The 20399-nt window shown below is 43.9% G+C and overlaps 1 protein-coding gene across 1 annotated transcript in view; it reads right to left on the bottom strand.

Moving 5' to 3' along the window:
* GAB2 (GRB2 associated binding protein 2) overlaps positions 1 to 15808 on the bottom strand; it is a 241838-nt gene extending 226030 nt beyond the window's left edge. The window contains exon 1 of the mRNA XM_001362752.3: positions 15162 to 15808. Coding sequence (XP_001362789.1) covers positions 15162 to 15236 — 75 coding nt within the window. The 5' untranslated portion in view covers positions 15237 to 15808. The remainder of the gene's footprint in view (positions 1 to 15161) is intronic.
* Between the last annotated feature and the right edge of the window lie 4591 nt (positions 15809 to 20399).

The raw sequence follows: 20399 nt of genomic DNA, 5'->3' as shown, positions 1-20399 counted from the left end.
ATTCCTCAGATATTTTCTTAACTCCATGATATCACAGAATTCTATTACATTCACCTACCACAATGAATAACTTCCCAGGCATTTAGGTTGCTTCTAGTTGTTGGTTTTTAATTACATATAATGCTGCTATGAAAAGCTGTTTAAAGCTCTTTTGTATATTCCTATCTTAGGATATAGTCTCCATGATGGGTCGATGGGTCAAAGGCCATGGGATTTAGAGACCAACCTCCTCATTTCTCAGCTGGGGATGTGGAAGCACAGGGAGCAAAGCCAGCAAGGAGCATAGCCTGAATCCCAACAGGCCTGCTGTTCACGTTCAGGGGTTTTCAGTTATGTCCAACTACTCTTTGTGACCCCACTTGGGGTTTTCTTGGCAAAGGGACTGGAGAGTTGTGTCATTTCCTTCTCCAACTCATTTTACAGATGAGGAAACTGACAGATGAGCAAACAGGATAAACCATATTATCTGCCTGAAGCTCTGATTCTACCAGGTAACTGACTCCAAGAAAGTCTATTAACCAAACTCTCAGTTTCCTTGTCTTTCAAATAAAATGGCATTAAATTAGACATATTCTTAATTTGGGGTGTCATTAAATTCTGTGGTAGTCTTGTGAAGCTCTCAGACTCCCTTTTTAATTTTAATTTAATTTTTAAATTTTTTCCATGTTCCCATGATTCATGATTTTTCCCACCCTTCTTCCCTCCCCACTCCTGGAGCTGACAAGCAATTCCACTGGGCTACATATATATTATCACTCAAATCCTATTTCTATATTATTCATTTCTGTAATAGAGTAATCTAGACCCCCATTTTAGGATGCTTTTCAATGTATAAAAAATTAGGATTACAAAGAAAACCCAATCACAGTGAAATACAGTTATGAAAATAATAAGATAAAAAAACAAATTCAAAGACCCAGTGATCCCTGGTGATGGAAAGAGCACTAGACTGGGAAAAAAAGGACACGGGTTCAAATCACAGCCCTGCTACTTAAGATGTTGTCTTGGTTAAGATATTCCAAGACGTAATAAAATGATTGAGATGTTGTAAAAAGAAGATGTCTCAGTAAGATGAGAGTTGGCATAGGAGATCTCAAAGGCCCACTCTAGCTGCAAACCCTACCATCCATATGATCATGAAGCCAAGACCCTTGGTACAACAAACAGACAAATAAGGAGGTGGAAGTTTTCCAAACAACTCCCTGACCTCATATAACTCATATACAAATTTTACTAATTCTAAGTCCCACACCCCCTCCTAAGGAAATGCCCTCTTCAAGTTACTGCTGCTCAAGAGACACATTCCAGGATTGTGGCTTTTCCTTAACCCTACATTTTTCCCCCTCAAACTTCTTTTCAGGAAAAACTCCAACTTCCTGTGATGAAATGCTATGTATCCTGGAAGTCTGAGACTGTGCTTTGACTGACCTTAAACTTCTAGGGTCTGTCCCTCATGCTGGCAGGGATATTAACATCAAAAAAGGCTAATGTTACAAGGTCAAATATGAAGCTTTAAAGGACTAAGAGTCAAGACATCTAGAATCAGAGAGGACTTGGATTCCAATCCTAGAAGGACAATAAAGTAACCTAGGAGGAGCAGATAATATACTGAATGACTAAGTCAAGATCCACCAACAAAATCCTATTTTTTTTGCCTTCCTTTGTAGCCCTCACATTTAGCATGGTGACTGACACATAATTTTTGTTGTTCAATCATGTCTCACTCTTTGTGCTCCCATTTGGAGTTTTCTTAGCAAATATACTGGAGTGGTTTGCCATTTCCTTCTTCAGTTCTTTTTACAGATGAGAAAACTGAGGCAAACAGGGTTAAGTAACTTGCCTGGGGTCACAAAGCGAGTCATTACCTGATAACAGAGCAGAACTCATTATATATGAGTCTGATTCCATGCCCGATGCTCCATCCACTGTGCCACATGCTTACACTGCTTGTTGATTTGACTTCACATGTTACATTAAGAGAAGCATAGCCCTGGTCTCCATTCTCTACATCATCAGCTACCTAGCCGCTATTTCAAACTCAAAGTCTCAGAAATACATCCATTCTGTCACTAAAGTGATTTTCCTAAAGTGTAAATCCAACCAACTCATCCCAACTCTCTAAAGGCCAATAGGATTAAATGCAAAATCCTGTTTAGCATTCAAATTTCTTCATAATCTAGCCTCTTCCTACCTTTCTAGTCTTTATACACCTTACTCTCTACCATGTATTCTTGGATCCACTGACAGGGGCCTCTTTGCCTCTTTATTCCATCTCTGAGCCTTGGGCTTCTCTGGCTGCCCCCTCATGCCTGGAAAACTCTACCTCCTCATCTTACTTACTGATTTTTCTAGCTTCCTTTAAGTCCTAACTAAAATCCCTTCTTCTACAGGAAGCCATTCCCAACCCCTATTGCTAGTGTCTTCTATCAGTTCATTATTTCCAATCTATCCTGTATTTAGTGTGTTGGTATATATTTGACTTTTTATTCTTGCTCCCATTAGATTACAAGCTCCTTGAGGGCAGGGAGCTTCTTTTGATATCCTCAGCACATTGTAGGCACTTAATAAATATGGATTGACTAATTGATCTCAACCTCAACACTATACCTCTCAGAGCCTAAATTTACTCATCTGTTAAACGGGAATAAACCCAGCTTGTATTCCCTACCTCAGTGAATTACAAGGGACTTACAAAGTGCTATGGAAGTGTGCATTGATATCATCTTCCCTCCACTGCTCTAGGATGAATGAACCATGATGAACTACCATGAGTTTGAGCCATAACTACCACAAGAGAGATAGGGCTTTGCCCGGTATGCTAGGCTTCCTTCTCGGCTGTCCTCCCATAGCCTATCTTGCCATCCTTAGTTCTGTCAGGTGGCACCCTTTCCCTGGGACCTACTTCCCTTCCCCAATCCCCACAGCATGGGCTAGACCTCTGATATCATTGAATACCATTGATATCACTTACATATCCAGATAGGAAATTCCTATCTAGAGCTCTGAGGGCAACAAATCTGTATTGCTTGCAGCTTCAGATTGTACACAGAGGGGTGACGATAAAAACTGTAATTATAATAGGTATAGGAATAGAGATTTCATTCCTACATGGAATTTCCAGATGAGGAAATTCCCTTTACCAATTCAGGTTGGCACCTTTGGGATCAAGTTAAGAGGAGAAGTACCTTGTCCATGGCCAGTATACGTCAGAATTAAGACTTGAACGCACAAGCTCATTAACTGCTACACTGCTTTGCCTCTCTAACAGCAACAACAGATCCCTGACCCATGTTTTGAAGTTTAGAAAGCACTTTATATCCACTCTTACCTGATCTACAAGTGAGGAGGTCCAAAGAGAAAAGGAACATATATATCCTCCCCACAACCCTTTCATGGAGGCAATGCAAGTCTCATTGCCCCCAGGTAGATCTGGTTGTCTGTGGTCATCTAGCTCAGCCTGGACGTCTTCATGTCTTCGCCTAGCTGGAAAAAGGCCAGCCTGTGTGGCTTTGCTCAGAGGGATTAAATCTGATAGGTTGGCAGCTTCAAAGCTATTTTATTAAGTGAGCAGCAAAGGCCTTCCTTCCTGCTCCCTCCATCTTTACTTCCTCTGGTCCTTTGCCACCACTGGGAAAGACTTACATAACAATGAAGAGCCTGGGATCTCCAACTCTACTCCTCCCCTTGGTGCCCTGGAATGACCCTGGGGTTGGGGAAGTTTACTAAGAGGAGACTCTTGTTCCTTTCCAAGTTCACAGTTTTTGTCAACATGAGTGACAAGATCCGGACATATACTCTTTTTTTTTAAAACCTCTTGTTTTTCCTTTTACATGTAAAAACACTTTTTAACAATTGTTTTAGACATTTTTAAATTCAGATTTTCTCCCTCCCTCCCCACACCAGATGGCGAATCATCTGATATAAGTTATACACGTTCTTTCATGTAATACATATTTCCACATTGCTCATGTCATGCCAGAAGACATATCACATATGCAATAGAGATCTCCTGAAGGAAATGTAGTGGAAAATGGCAAGTTTTGATCTGAACTCAGATTCCAACAGTTCCTTTTTTGGCTGGATAGCATTTTCATGATGGGTCCCTTATTGGAGCTGGAGACTTACTTTGCTGACAATGGTTTAGTCCTTCACAGGTGATCATTGTATAATATTTCTATTACTGTATACAGTGTTCTCCTGGTTCTGTTCACTTGCGTTTGCATCAGTTCATATGCCTTTCCAGGTTGTTTTTAACTCATCTTGTTCATCATTCCTTATGGCATAGTAGTACTCCATTACAACCATATACCACAACTTATTCATTCATTCTCCAAGTAATGGGCATCCCCTTTCAGTTTTCAACTCTTTGCCACTAAAACTATTTTGGTACAGGTAGTTCCTTTCCTTTTATCTCTAATCTCTTTGGGATACAGACCTAGTAATGGTATTGCTGGGTCAAAGTGTGGCCCTTTGGGCCTGGTTCCATATTGCTTTCTAGAATGGTCATATCAGTTCACAATTCCACCAAGAGTGTATTAGTATCCCAATTTTCCCACATCCCCTCCAACATTTATTATTTTCCTTTCTGGTCACGTTAGCCAATCTGGTAGGTGTGAAGTGGTATCTCAGAGTTGTCTTAATTTGCATTTCTCTGATCAATAGTGATTTGGAGCATTTGTTTAATATGACTATGGAGAGTTTTAATTTCCTTCTCTGAGTACTTAAGAGTATTTTACTCAAGTTATCTCCTTGAGGCTGTGCTCAAGGTCAGAGGACAAACCCAGATCCTCTATGGAAGCACTGACAAGGATGAGGATGGCGACGTTGATAAGAGTGCTAGAAGAAGACCAGGGTTGAAATCTAGCTCTGCCATGAACTTGCTATGGGATTTTTTCTGGATCTCAGTTTCTCCATATGTAAAATGCAATTTCCCCAATGCAGACAAAGCTTTCATATAATCTTGAAAGAATGATAGACTCTATAGATTCATAGATTATTTGTTCAAACTATTTCAACAGTCTGTATTAAGGGAGTTGCATTGATTGACATGGCTGGAGCGCTTCCCTCAAGGAATTTATAATCACTCAACTCCCCTTTATATACCGTATATTCCAGGCACCCTAGAGTCACTATCCCCCTGCTCCTTTTCCCATCTATGTACCTTGGCCTCCATTATTCTCTACAATGAACAAATCTTTTCTCATTTCTGCTTCTTTAAAGCCATCCATTTCCATTTCCAACCTCCATGGGGTCTAACTCCCACCATTAAGCCTTCCCTGGACCTCTCCTCTGAATCTCTTGCTCTTCAGGATTACTCTCCATGTCTTTGCCAGGGCCACTACACACTCATCAAATTTTGCCTAGCATAGTCACAAATTTATCTCCTCTTTGTGGATTACACGTGCCTTGTGGCAGGCCCTGGGTTTTAGTTCATTTCTATAATTCCTGCTTCAAGCAGAGGGCCTTTGGACATAATAAGTACAAAACTTTGTTCAATAGAGGACTTGGGGAAAAAATTTTGAAGTTTAATAACTCTCTGAAAATACAAAATATAGAGCAGAACCTCAAATATGTACATACAAATGGAAGTTTCATAATTAAACGTAAATAACATTTACTGTCCAATTTAAGTATCCTCCTTGGGGTTGAGGATATCTGGCCTGTCTAGCATGACAGATTGGCCTACGGACAAGGGATAGACTACATAATCTCTGCTGTTACCCCTTCCTGTCTTACCACCTGTCTTAGAATTAAAAAAAAAAAGTCACAACATATGCTGAGATGGCATCATGGTATACTAGATAGAAAGCTGGCCTCAGAATCATTGGTTGGAGTTCTGGGAGCTTATGACATATATTGTCTGTGTGACCCTGGGTGAGTCTCTTACCTTTCCAGTGTTCTAGGCAGCTCTGAAAAGCAGAGAAAGTACTGATCCACATTGAAGAGAGTTCTTACTAAAGAAATCATAATTCTACACATTATTATATCTCCTATACATTTATTATTATATGTATTGTTATAAGGAAAATTTAAGTTAAGGAGGAAAGTTCGCATAGAGAAGTGGCATGAGACCAGCAGAAAATAGCATAAATATTAAAGAAAATTCAAAGAAACCAACCCATATGTAGACTTACAGGCAGGATCTAACCATAACTCAAAAGAAAAACTTGATTCAGGGTTTTGAGACTTTCAATTTGGTGTAGTAGTATTCCTTAAAATTAACTGAGTTACAAAAACAATTAATATTTTTTTAAGACCCTTACTTTCTGTCTTAGTAATAACTCTAAACCAGAAGGGCAAGGGCTAGGCCAGTGATTGTGAACATTTTAGAGATGGAGTACTGCACCCTGCCCCACCCCCACCACAGACCAAGTGCCATGCCCTGCCCCACCTTATCCAAACAGGGGAGAGAAGAAGAGCTCTCATTGGCTGCTGGGCAGAAGGGCAGGAGAAGTGAGGATTGTCCTCAGTCACATGGAGAGGGGGAAGGGAAGCTTCCCCAAATCCCTCTGACTGGCAGTTGCAAGCATGCCCACAGAGAGGGCTCTGTGCCCATTTTGGCATGTATTCCACAGGTTCACCATCATGGGACTAAGCAAACAAGGTTGAATAACTTGCTCAGGGTCACCCAGCTAGGAAGTATCTGAGGCCACATTTAAATCAAGGTCCTCCTGACTCCAGACCTGGCACTCTATTCACTAAGTTTTCTAGCTCCCCCAACATTTTAAAAAATATTTTTGGAATTAAAGTTACAATGGTGAAATGGTCACAATACTAGAATTAAAGTTACAATGATGGTTTTTAAACCATTCAAATTTACAATGGGTAAAATTACATGGGATTTTACGGGACCACAGTGTTGCTTTTTTTTCTTTTAATTAAGTTATTAATTTCACTGTTTAAAAAATTCCTCAATCAAACTTTCTTTTGTACTTGCGTGGATCCTGTCCACCCATCTGCAAAAAAAGGCAATTCTCTACAGTTAAGGCATAACAGACTAATCAGACACTTACTTCAACTATAAGAGATGTTCACCAAGTTAGAGAGATCCTTACTGGGTCCTGGGAGAGGCAGATATTATAACGAGGACTGAGTTCAAGTTTCAGCTCTCTCATGTCTCATTATATAGTTTGATGAAGTCGTTCTACCTCTAAGACAGGACCTCAGGTTCTTCATGGGTAAAATGAAGACAATCTTTACACTATCTACCTCATAGGCTTGGCAGGCATAAATGAGCTCATTTAAGTAGCAGTATACAAATGTAAGGCAAAAATATACCATGGGCAGCTGGATGGCTCAGTGGATTGCAAGCCAGGCCCAAATCTAGCCTTGGACACTTCCTAGCTGTGTTACCCTGGGTAAGTCTAGCCCTTACTGCTCTTCTGCCATGAAATCAATACAGAATATTGTTTCAAGATGGAGGGAAGGGTTTTAAATGTGATAAAAATACACCAGTCTACTTCTATCCCAGGGGGGATAAAGAGCAGAGAGACACACAGGGACCTCTTCCAGCTGGAGCTATTCAAGTATCATTGTTTATTACTATTTGGTCCACAGGCTACAAACTGATAGGCCCTTAGGACTTGAGTCACATTGGTATGGGAAACTAATTACCACTTTACTGAACTGCTCACTTTTCCCCTAGTGGGAGGAAGTGCTGAGAACAGGGACAATGAATGAAGAAACATCAAGGAAAGTCCACTCTGAGTGAAAACAGTGGAAAGAAATACAAAGTTCATTCTAAAGCCACAACAAGGATAGTGGCAGAAATTGGACCTGGGATTTCACTAGAAAAACAACTTCCAGTAGAGCAAACCCCTCATCCCAATACATGTCGGCACCTTCTCTGCAATTTGTAGTCTTCCAGCTAGCTGCCTCGAGCACAGACCGTTTGTGGAACTTTCCTCGCATCACACAGCCAGCATATTCCAAAGGTCAGACATGAAACCCAAGTTTTCCTGATTCAAGGAATCCTGTCCCAGTGGGATGATTTTTTTCTAACTCTTACCTTTTGTCTCAGAATCAATATAAGCATTGGTTCCAAGGCAGAAGAGTGGTAAGTGTTAGTAGGCAACTAGGGTTAGGTGACTTGTCCAGGGTCACTCAGCTAGAAAGTATCTAAGGCTTGAACCCAGGTCTCCCAACTCCAAGCCAGGCACTGGCTCCACTGTGCCACTTAGCCACCCCAGGATGATAATTTCTACAAATGTTCCTTTCTTTCTGTGCTTGTATGGCATAGCGGATAAGGTGGCTAGTCTTCCAGAGGAAGGAGGAGGAAAAGCTTGCTCTGACAAAAGTCAGCTTGGCCAACTGGTCAAATCACTTAATCATTCAGTGCTCCAGGCAATCCTCTGAAGAGCTGCAGAGCTGCATTGGTGTGAGAGATTTCCACACTGGGGAGTTACCTACTCTGACCCAGAATCACTGATCCTGACCAAAAACAAGCTCTTTTTTCCTTTCCAGACCTCCAAATCTCTGATGCAGGACAGAGTGGAAAAGGCCTGGGACTAGGAGCCAGAAGATCAGGTTCTGTCACTTACTAGACTTTGTGAAATTATATGTGACAGAAAATATTTGATCAGTTTCTCTGAGATCTATATAAAGAGGGAGATTCAAAACTTCCCTACACACTTTATGGGTTGCTTCAAGGATTAAATGAAGAGAAAATTGAACTTGATGGCCTCTAAGGTCCCTCTACGCTCCCACTGCCTAATATTTGAGATCTGCCACATGACACGAGGATAATGAAGTCTCTGAAATGAAGGTCAGGGACAAAATAATGATGACAATGATAGTCAACATCTACATAGTGCCTACTGTGTACCAGGCACTAAAAGCTTAATCTCAGAAAACATTCTGCTTTGCTCTAAGACTCCCAACTTCCATTCCAGCAGCTGAAACCCTTAGTTCAATTTTTTGTAAACCTTTACCACCTTCCATCTTAGAATAGAATCAATACTAGTATTGGTTCCAAGGCAGAAGAGCAGTAAGGGCTAGGCAATGGCGATTAAGTGACTTGCCCAGGGTCACACAGCAAGGAAGCATCTGAGGTCAAATTTGAAACCAGGTCCTCTCTTCTCCAGGTCTGGCTCCACAACTACTGAGCCACCTAGCTGCCTCTCAGGTCAAACTTCTCCAAGTTCCTTACTCTTCCTGTCCAATCATTGGCCAAGTCCTACTACTCTTTATCTGCAAGCTCTTTCATTTTCAATTCCTCTCCCCTTACACTGGCATAGATCTTATTCAGCCTCCCCGGCCCCCACCCCTCATCCCACCCCATCCTTATCTCTTCTCCCCTAGTCTATAGGGAAATCCTCTTACTGGTCTTCTCACCTGACTTTAATCTTCTCACTACCTACTCCTGATCTTGACATTCAAATGCCCTCCCAGGTCTGACTCAGTTTCAGAGTGGCAAGGAATCTCAGATGTTTAACTCAAACTTGAGAAGGAATCCTAAATGTATTAATTCAATAAACGTTAATTAAGCACTCATCCCATCTAGGCCCTAGGAGATTAAAAGACAAAAATGAAATCTTTGTAACCACATTTCAATTTTTCCTTTTCATCAAACGCAGAACCACACTACCCTCTGTCTGTCTTTTGTCTTCTTGTTTATGCCCTCCTAAATGGCTCCCCGAATTCTATCACTTCCTTTGAGGCCCAGCTCAGGGACCATTTCTTCCATTAAGCCTTCCCTGACACCCCCAGAAAAAAAAATTCACCCTTCAAAATTTCTCCAGCACTCTAGTCTGAATCTCTCCTTGGTCCTGATATCTGACCTCCTTTAGACTAAGCTCCTTGAAAGCAGGAGCTGAGTCTTCATTAGCCAATTATTTGAGGACATGAATCATTAAGTCTCTCATGTCTGGAATGGATGTGTCAACCTAGGGCTCAAAGGCTCCACTGGACAAATCCAGGATTCCCCAAGATGCCACTCCCTGGTCACACTGCTGCCTCTTTGAGGGACTGGCTTTTTCTATTCCTGTTCCCAACACTGAGCACAATGAGATCAGTTGCAGGGGCCAGGAAAGTCTTCTAATCCAATCCCTATCCAAAGAGGCATCTATTCTACACTAAGTCTACTCTCCAGTGCCCCAAACTCTTAAATTCTGAAGTCTCTTCCTCCAAGATTTCCCAATGGAACTTAACCCCCAACCAACAAAAGAGGTAGGTGTGGCCTGGAGGGAAGTGTGGTCTCAGGTCAGTCACATCCAGGTCTTCCCAGTTGGGTGGGTGTTCATTCCTATCCCATTCTTCAGGACCCTGTTTAGGGTTTTCTTGGAAAAGAGACCAGAGTGGTTTGCTATTTCCTTCCCCAGTTCATTTTACAGGAAACTGAGGCAAACAGTGGTCTGCCTAGAGTCACACATAGAGACAGTATTTGAACTCAGGCCTCTTTGAGGCCAGGCCACCTAGCTACCCAGTGTTGTTGTTCAGTCATTTCTATGTGTACAGCCCTTCTTGATCTTGTGGACTATCCTATCCAGGGGATTTTCTTGGCAAAGATACTTGGAAGGGTTTACCATTTCCTTCTCCAGTGGATCCAGGCAAACAATAATGAAGGGACTTTCCCTGGGTCACAAAGTTAGTGTCTAAATCCAGATTTGAACTCAGGTCTTCCTGACTCCAAGCCCAGCATTCTAAACACTGAGCCACCTAGCTGCTTCCAGCATAGTTATACTCCAAGGCTTTCCCCTCTCTTGTGAAGTTCCTATTGCTTGGGGAATGGGGGAAGAGAGGAGTAAGATTTCTGGGTGGTCATCCAGCTCCTTTAAGGCAGTGACCAGTATTGGACCTGAATTGAAATTTGGCCTCAGACACTTAAACCTGTATGACTCTGAGTAAGTCACTTTACCCTCTTTTGGTCTTAGTTTACACAACTATAAAATGGAGCTGTAACAGCACCTGTCTTCCAATGTTATTATAAGGATCAAATGAGATATTTCTTAAAAAGCATTATGCACACTGCCTAGCACATAGTAGGCACTATGTAAATGTTTATTCTCTTCCCTTCCCTTGCTGACTTGAATCCTTTAATGACAAACTTTCCTGGGGGCAGCTGAGTGGCTCAGTGGATTGAGAGCCAGGCTCAGAGACAGGAGGTCCTGGGTTCAAATCTTACCTCAGACACTTCCCAGCTGGGTGACCCTGGGGGCTAGTCATTTAACCCCCATTGCCTAACTCTAACCACTCTTCTACCTTGGAACCAATACACAGTATTGATACTAAGACAGAAGATAAGGATTTAAATAAATAAATTAAAATGACAAACCCCTCCTCTTCCCTGGCTTCCTTCAAGAGTCAACTTTTCCCATCTGTACTTTCCTCATCAACCTTTTCTCCTAAGCAGTGCTTGCCCTCTAAGATGAACCTTATTTACTGTTTATATCCTGTACGCAGTTATGTGCATGTTGTCTTCCTGGTTAGACTGTGAGCTCTTAGAGCAGAAGGACCCTGCTTTTATATCCTTCTCTACACAGCCAGCACTTAACAGAGTGCCAGGCACACTTTTACTAGCTTTGTGACTCTGAGCAGGTCACTACCTGCCTCAATTTCCTCAGGAGAATGAGAATAGCACCTACCTATGAGGATAAAACAAGGGACTGTGAAGTGCAGTATAAATGTGGTTGGTATTATCAACCATTCCCCACCTTCCATCACTGTAATGTTGTTGCAGTCAGTTACGTTTCTCTCTCTCCAATGAAATGCTTTGGCTCCCAAACCACTCATTCTCTTTCAGCCAAATAACACCAGCATCCCAAGAAAGGAGAAAGCTCCTCCCTTATAGCCCGGCAAAGGAGGGGCGTGGCTGTCCCGAGGCCACGCCCACTTCTGTCCTTTGGAGAGATGTGGAGGAAAGAGACTTCCGAGCTGGAGGCGGGAAAATCTCTCTGTCCCCCAGTTTTTACAAAGGATAAAACACTTTGACGTGACTTGCCCTGAGGAACACTGATAAATAAATTTGTCTGGTGTGATTTCCACTCCAGAAGACAGCCAGGGAAATATGAGCAAGGGGAGGAGCTGAAGAAGTCTGCCTCATTTTACCCAGATGGGAAAGCTGGGGTAACGGCAACCCCAGCCCAGCAATATGGCTCAAGCTTAGAGAATGGTTAGACAGTGGATCCGGTTTTGCCTGGAGGTGGTTTGTTTTCAAATTTCCACAGAGAAGTCATTATCTGTTACTAATACTTCCACTTCACCCCTCTAGCTGGGCAGGTCCCCTGGCTTGTAAGTAGAAGGGAGGTGGGAAATTCTGTGTAAACTGAGGTCAGAACAGCCGCTGGTTTAATAGATAAAGAGACTGCATCTGGAGGTAGGAGGCATGATAGCACTGAATGATAACGTTAGGAAGTACTATGCCTTCTGGTGTCAGACCTGACAGTTTCAGATAGTTATTCTGAACTAAAAGACATGCCAGTGCCTCCCTTCACTCCCTACCCAGCTGATTAATCATTATTTGCATGTTTCCTCCTCCTGAATGGCAGGAACTGGAATGGTGTCCTTTGTTTGCCTTGCTTCTTATGGTCCCCGAGAGCTTAGCCTTGAGCCTGGCACACAGTAGGCACTATCTCACAGCTGCCAAGTCCCAAAGACAATCTGAGATGCAACTTGGACAAATAAACAGGCAGTTTCAGTTGCAAGTCTTTGAAACAAGCTTCCTTAGAACAGGTCCAAACTTTTACAGTATACTTTATTTTTTGTTATTGTTTTCCCAAAAGGGCTACAAGAACATTTCTCTGAAGAGATTTTAGACCCCTGGCTGGCAATGAATTCCTTTTGCTAGTAAGTTTAGGAGGGTCTCTATTTTGCTGAAAAGAATACTGAAGAAAAAGTAATAATAAATATTCTCCACAGGGATTTCTCAGTGAACTGGGAAGAGGAAATAATTTTACCTCTAAAGAAGAGACCATGGCATTTTCTAACTCAAAAAATTAAGCATCTGCCAAACCTTGTTGAGCCAACCATAGAGACAATATTCCTGCCCTAGCAATGTTTACAACTGAATAGAGAGATGCAAATAACTACAGGATAGCTCCAATACTAATGAGAATATGCTAAATGTCTAAAAGGAATCAGAGAGAACTGGATTACATGATTTTCCTCTAAAATCTCTTCCGATCTCATGATTCTCTAAAGGGCTCTCAGATCAGATGAGGAATCGATCCTTTACCACCCCAGTTCTGAATCCCCAGGCTTTCCCCAGCCATGACCTAACTAACTAGCAACCTGATTGAATAGAACAAACAGAGCACAAAAACTTCCTTTGAAAAACAGAAAGTCATTTCCTCAGTCCAAAAGCCAGAACTCGCTTGGTTCTGATCTGGAAACCTAAAGCAGGAAACTCTGTAAGTCTCTACCTCCCCCTCCTCCCCTCCAGCCCCCAACAGGACAGCCAGCCACTGCTCACAGCTGACAGTGGGCCGGGTCTGTACACAGTTCCCTAGATGCAATGCAGCTGGAAGGCAATCTCTCCCTCTCTCTCTCTTTCTCTCGCCGGTGGGAGTGACTTCAAGGAGACCCGGTTACTGGTGCAACTCCTTTCTGGAGGGGGAAGACAGAGATGAAAGCTGGAGGGGTAGGAATAAGGATGGATGGACTTCCAAGCTGGTTTCAGAATCCTGCTGCTGGGGGAGGCGGAAATCACCTCCGGGGACAGTAGACAAATGTCTCCCCAGATCCATCAATCTTCTAAGCAGACCTTTGCTTCAGACACTCAAGATTTTGCTGCCGACTGGCAGACGCTTGCGGCCCCAGACACTCAAACGTTAGCATCCTTAGGACAGGGCTCTGGGTCATAGGGAGACTGCCCGACAATCTCTAGGCTCCGCACCCGGCTCATTTACCTAAGTAAGCAAGCAGGCAAGCTTGCTTGGTCTGTGTGTGCGTCTCTTTCTCTCACCCTCCCTCCAAGAGGCCGCCCCAGCAATTTCAATAACCACTGTCAGCTAACACCACCTGGCAACCGGGAACCTTGATCTCTCCCTGAGCCACCCGAGGGGGGGCTTACAACCAGAAAACCCCGGCCAGTTTGAGCGGACAAACTGCAGTGTCACCATCAGGAAGGGGGAGGGACAGCGTGTGTCTGGGAAAGAGACTAAGGCAAAAAGGAGAAAACAAATGAGTCACTTGATCCAAGTTGTGCACATGCGATGGTGACGCTCCCCTCGCGGATAGCACGGGGCACAACATAACCTACCTAGAGCCCCGAGCAGCACAGAGAAAGAGGTCGAGGGTGTGCAACCAAAGGTGGCCTATTCCTGGTCTGCCCGATCTCGAACCTTCTCCCCAAATCTTGCTTCTTCGCGTCGCCCCCACCCAGAGTCTGCCACCAGCTACTCTGCTTTCCCCAACCCCCTTCCCTTTATGTAAACTCCATCCACTCTACTTAAGGGCTATTTATGCATTCATTTTCTCTCCCCCCCCCCCGCCCCCCGTCTCTAGACCCCGTCAATAACAACTTCAATACTGTGCGTTTTTGCCACCGAGGCGCCTAAAAAGAGTGTCCCCCCCTCCCTCCACTCTTCCCCACTGACACCGACACCTATAGCACACAGATTACCAACAAGAACGGCCCCTCCGGACTAGAGGCGACCGATCGGTCACGTCCCAGTAGCAACCCCAGGCTCCCCCTTTTCTTTGCACTCCCCTCCCCCGCGCCTGTTTGCTTTCTTCAGTGCACCTGCGGCAGGTGTGCTTGCAGGCTACCCGGAGAGAGCCGGCTCCGGACCAGCCGTGGAAAGCCACGACCCCAGCCCAGCCAAGTCCCATTTTAATCCCTGGGCTTTCGCTTTCACGCTCCATTAGCGCGAATCCCCCCCCCCCTTCCCCCGTAGCTTTCCCGCCCGGGGTGCTGGGCTGGGGAGGGGGTGGTCCTCCCGGCCTTCAGCTCCGCCAGCCTCTCGCAGTCTCTCCTGCCAGGCCGATTCCCAGGGACGTCCACCCGCCAGTCCTGGCCCCCCGGGACACCAGGGGCCGGGGCAATTCCCCGGCTGGAGCCCTGCCCCTCAGTGTCTGGGGCTGGCAGCCGAGCGCGCTGCCCCGGGGTGAGGCAAGGAGGCCCCCCCGGGGTAGCTCCCCCCACCCCCACTCCCGGCTTCCACCCCAAACTCCCGGCCCCGAACCAGCTCCCACCGCTTCCCTCCGGTTCCTGCCGGACTTACATAGCGCCTCAACTTCTTCTCCGGGGGTGACTTCCTCAGCCAGCCGGCACACACCACCTCGCCGCCGCCGCTCATCCTCGCCACCGAAGGGGGCTCTATCTGCCGTGGCCCCAGGCCAGGGGCATTCACCAGTCCCAATCCACGTACTGACGGGCAGACAGCGGCCTGGGGCGGCCCCCGAGAGCCGTCGGGGAGAAGGTCTCAGCGGCTCCGGGGCGCCGTAACCGCCGCCTTCTTACACGTCCCGAGCTGCCCACGGAAGGGGCCGGGGCTTCAAGCGTTTCTGCAGCGGGTGGGGGGCACGGAGCGCGCCGCGTCCTAGTCCTCCTAGCTCACAGCCGCTGCCGCCACCGCCCGAACTCGCGTCGACCCACGGCCACGGCCACGACCACGACCACGACCACGGCCAGCTCGCGCTGTCTAGGTGCCTGCTTCTGTCTCGCTCACACACACTTTCCAAAAAAACAACCACCCAGCTGTTCGGGGCTCTAAGAAGGCAGGAAACTGCTTTTGCCCTGGGTTTCCAATGCGATTTTTTTACCACGCCCACATCGCAGTGTAAAGCGAGGCACCCGGCGAGCCGCTTTAAAGACACAAACACGGCGGCTGCTCAGCTGTGGACGGACTATGGGCTCGGAAGGGAGGCGGCTCCGGGAGAGGTGGGGTCAGCGGGGCGACGATGGGAGGTACGCGCGGCTGCAGAGAGAAAAATTGGCCCCCGCACCAGGATGGGCTTTCTATTTTTTTCTTTCTTTCTCTAAAAAAAAAAATATATATATATATATATATGTATATATGTGCGTGTGTGTGTGTGTGTAATATATATAAAATGTATACTCTATTAAGCCAAGGCTAATAAAAATGATCAATAATAAATCACATTTAATAAAATTAATTTTTTTAAATAAATCACTTCTTTCCAGCCTAGAGTAGGAGAGAGAGTACAGAACTTGAGAGTCTGGTGACAGCTGGGTTCGAATCCTTGCTTCTGACATCTAGTTAGTACCTTTTAATGACTTGGTCAATAGTGTGCATTAATCAATCCACAAACATTTATGATGGTCCTACTATGGTCCAGGCACTATGATGGGTGCTGGGGATACAGGTACAAAGAATGAAAGGATGCTTCCCCTCAAATGTGCTTCAATGGGAATGAAGCAGAAGGAGCTGTGGTATAGTGGAAAATTCACTCTCATAGTATCTGTGTGACCTTAGGTAAGTATCTTCTCCTTGGTTAATTTCAGCACTTATAAAATGAAGAGGTTGGGAATCATCTCCAGGGTCCCAATTCTAAATAATCTTCTGATCCTTGTGCCAAGCTATCTATGCGTGAAGAAAATGTGATATACAGCTAAGCTGTTATGATTTTTCCAGCTCTGCCCAGGACAGACCTCTAATGGGTATCACTTTAATTACTCAGCTTGTTTCCCCATCTGCAAAATGGGTCTAATGCTATTGCCACAGGGGGATGTGATGGAAGTGCTCTGTAAATCTTTAAAGGTTATTATAAAGAATGTAAGCTGTGGTCAGATTCGCACTTCCTCCCTCCCGGTATTGTCCATTCATTCAGTAAAGCATTAGGAACTACTATGTGTGTTAAGTTAGTGGGTGTTCCAGTCAAAATCTGAACCCAGCTCTGTCCTCACTCCATATCCAGTGCTGAGGTTGGGAGGGAGAGAGTAAACGAGCTCCCTCAGAAAGGTGGAACAAATGGCAGCCTTTTATGTCTCTCCAAACAGAATGAGGGCTTTAACAGGGAAGTCCACGGAGCATAGTATTTTGTTATTGATTTTTAAATGATGTACTACTTGAAAGGGAATTTGATGGCTCCTAGCATTTCATACCTACTACAGGAGTTTCAGGTTTCAGCAGCTCGAGTTCCAGCTGAAATTAGCAATCCACTTCCCAGCAAGGATTTAATTATCTGTCTCTCCCACTGGGGGGAGTGGGGTGTGTGTGTGTGTGTGTGTGTGTGTATGTGTGTGTGTGTGTGTGTGTGTGTGTGTGTGTGTGTATAAAAGAATGGGGAAGCCACTTACTCTAGGACACAGAGGATCTCTAGTCTTCTCTGTCCTCTCTTTCAGCCTTTCTTTTCTCTTCCTCTCCCTTTCCCTCCCTCTCTCCTCCTCTCTCCCTCATCCTCTCTTAGGGGATAACTAGGGAATCCTGCAGTGCAAAGGTGGAGAGGGAGGAAAGAGAATCTCTACCTAATCCTGTCAGGTATAGGAAGATGCTCTCTCGGTGTTGTATTGCTATTAAAACCATGGTGACCAACTTCATGCAATTTGGTGATATTGGAGACATTAAAGATAATCTAGTCTAACCCTCTGGTTTTACAAATAAGGAAACTGAGACCCAAAGAAGAGAAGGAATTTGCTCAAGGTCATTTGGGTAGTTAGTAGCAAAGCTTAGATTCAAGCACAGGCCTCTGCCTTGAGATCCAGGGCACTTTGTTCGCTATATACCTTACACCACACAGAAGAAAGGATAGGGAGGAAATTTTCTCCTCTTCTTATGGGGAAAAGTATGGGATCAGTAGAAAGAACAACGACCTCAAAGCTAGGATCCCTGGTTTCTGGTTATAACTCAGTCACACCTATATAACTTTACATATGGCACTTTATGTCTCCCTGGGCATCAATTTCCCCATCTGTAAAATGGGGATGTTTGCAACTGCTTTTTTCATGGGACTGCTTTTGTGGAGAAAGTCAGTTTATGTTTTTGTTTGTTTGTTTTTTTATGCAACACCAGTGGAGCTACATCCTCAATTTGAATTCACAAGTTTAGAGGGTGGGTCCCCAGGGACTAACTACCACAGTTTGTGCATCTGCCTTCTTAGAAACAGTAGCTCAAAAGCCCCCACTGGTGAACTTACCTTTAACAATCAGCAGAAGCTTATTAATTATCTCAAAGCAAATTAATTGACTAAAATGGCCCACTAAGAACCATGGTTACAAATCCTGGAGCATTCTCTTCCATAGAAATGTGAAGCAGCACCCATGGAGAGAATCCAATGGTAATGGAGCAAATGGGTAGGAAACCCTCGTGACCAAAGCATCTAAAATCTCAGGGAACTTCAGGGCTGGAATGACTTTTTTTCCTCCTGGCATCTTCACTGCTTCTTCCCTATGTCTGTTCTTTTCCACAGATTTTATCTCCTAACAGGGTTAGTTCTCTCTCGAATCCATGGTTGGCTTTCTGCTCTACTTGTACAGATAGCCTTCCCCCTGTGAATGCTGACTCTTCGTGCCCATTTGAAGACTATATCTGTTCCCTCCTTCACATTTCCTACCGGTAAGTCCTTCTAAATAGTGTCTCCTATTGGATGAGTAGCTTCACTGCAAAGGACCATGGTTCATCAAACAGCCAATGGCAGTTATCACTTTCCACTCAGTTGAAGACATTTTTCACACTTTCTCAAGGCATAAGTATATATCTTTACACTTGGTTTAACTCATCTTTATCCATGCTTGTGCTCTAGGGATAATGACTTTCTCTGCCCCTAAATACATTTAGAAATGGGAGCTATTTCTGTTTTTATGACTCTGTGTTTTGGGAAGGCTGTGATTGATTGAGCAAAAGTCTAGAAACTTCAAGATCAAAGGGAAGAAAAAGAAATACTACTCCATAAGGCGGCTAGGTGGCACAGTAGCTAGAGTGCTGGGCCTAAAATTTTAAAAAAGCTAAATTCAAATTCAGCCTTAGTCACTTAATCTACTTGTGTGATCTTGGGCAAGCCATTTAACCTCAGTTTCCTCCATTGCAAAATGAGGATAATCATAGCCAGCTATCTCCCAGAGTGGTTTTAAGGCTCAAGTGACATAATTTTTAAAAACTTTTTATTACTTTTCAAAAGCTTTTTATTTCCCAATCATGTGTAATATCAATTCTCAACATATATTTTCTGAACTTATAAGATCCAAATTGTCTCCCTCTCTTTCTTCCCTCTCCATTCCCAGAATGGTAAGTGATTTGATCTGGCTAATACCTGTATTATCTAGCAATCTAGCAAGATGTACTTCCATATTGGTCATTGTTGTAAGAGAATATTCACATAAAACCAAAACCTCACAAATAAAACCCCAAAGAAACTAAAGTGAAAACTAAAGTATGCTTTGATCTGCATTTCGTCTCCCCCAGTTCTTTCTCTGGAGGTGGATAGCATTCATTGTCATAAGTCCCTCAGAATTGTCCTGGATCATTGCATTGCTGAGAGTAGGTAGTCGATCATTCCACAATATTGCCCTTCCTGTGTACAAAATTCTCCTGGTTCTGCCTATTTCACTCTGAATCAGTTCATGGAGCTCTTCCCAGTTCTTTCTGAAATCCTCCTGCTCATCGATTCTTAGTATTCCATCACCATCAAATACCACAATTTGTTCAGGCAAATGAGATAATATTCATAAAATGCTTAGTGCAATGCCTGGCACATAGCAGGCATTTAATAAATGCTTCTTTCCTTCCTTTCATGATGTACTTCCAGTTAAAAGTCTTGCTGCTAGAGTTGCTGGCAGAAGAAAAATGTTCTGTGAATTTTGCCCTTTAAAAATCAAGAAATGAAAATCATCTTTTTTTAAAATATCATCTTAAATTTTGAGTCTTTGAGGTTTGCCAAGCATTTTAATATTTATCTTCCCATTTGAGGGCTATAGCAGGTTGTTGCTATATGATAGTCTATTTATTATTCTATAGACCTTTCTGATTTACAAAGCATTTTGGCTACATTATCTGTTGTGATTCTCATAGAAGCCTTCTTGGAGATAGGTAGAATCTCTGTCTTCACCCAAGAAAACTCAAGGCACAGAAAAGCAGCAGTGAGCCATGGCCAGTTAGTGACATAGCTGAGACTTTTGTAGAACATTAAAAGCCTTACTTTCGGTCTTAGTATCTGTTCTAAGACAGAACAGTGGCAAGGGTTAGAGCACTGGAGTTACGTGACATATCCAGGGTCACACAGCTAGGAAGTGGCTGAGTTCAGATATGAACCCAGGTCCTCCTAACTCCATATCTGGCCCACTATCCACCATGCTACCCAGTCACCCTCACAGTTGAGACTTGAACACAGTCTCATGACTCCCCAGTCCTGTTCTTTCCACTATCCTAACCTTCCAAGCAGCTCAACAAATATTTACTGAGTACCTGATAACTGGTGTTTATATAGTGTTGAATGGTCAACAATAAAACACAGATACGATCACAATTTAAAATTAATTCAGTTTGTAGCCTGCCAGAATCCTG

This window comes from Monodelphis domestica, chromosome 4 (genome assembly GCF_027887165.1).
Source record: "Monodelphis domestica isolate mMonDom1 chromosome 4, mMonDom1.pri, whole genome shotgun sequence".
Classification (NCBI taxonomy): Eukaryota; Metazoa; Chordata; class Mammalia; order Didelphimorphia; family Didelphidae; genus Monodelphis; species Monodelphis domestica.
The sequence above is the reverse complement of the archived record's forward strand: the minus strand, read 5'-3'. Positions and strand labels throughout refer to the sequence as shown.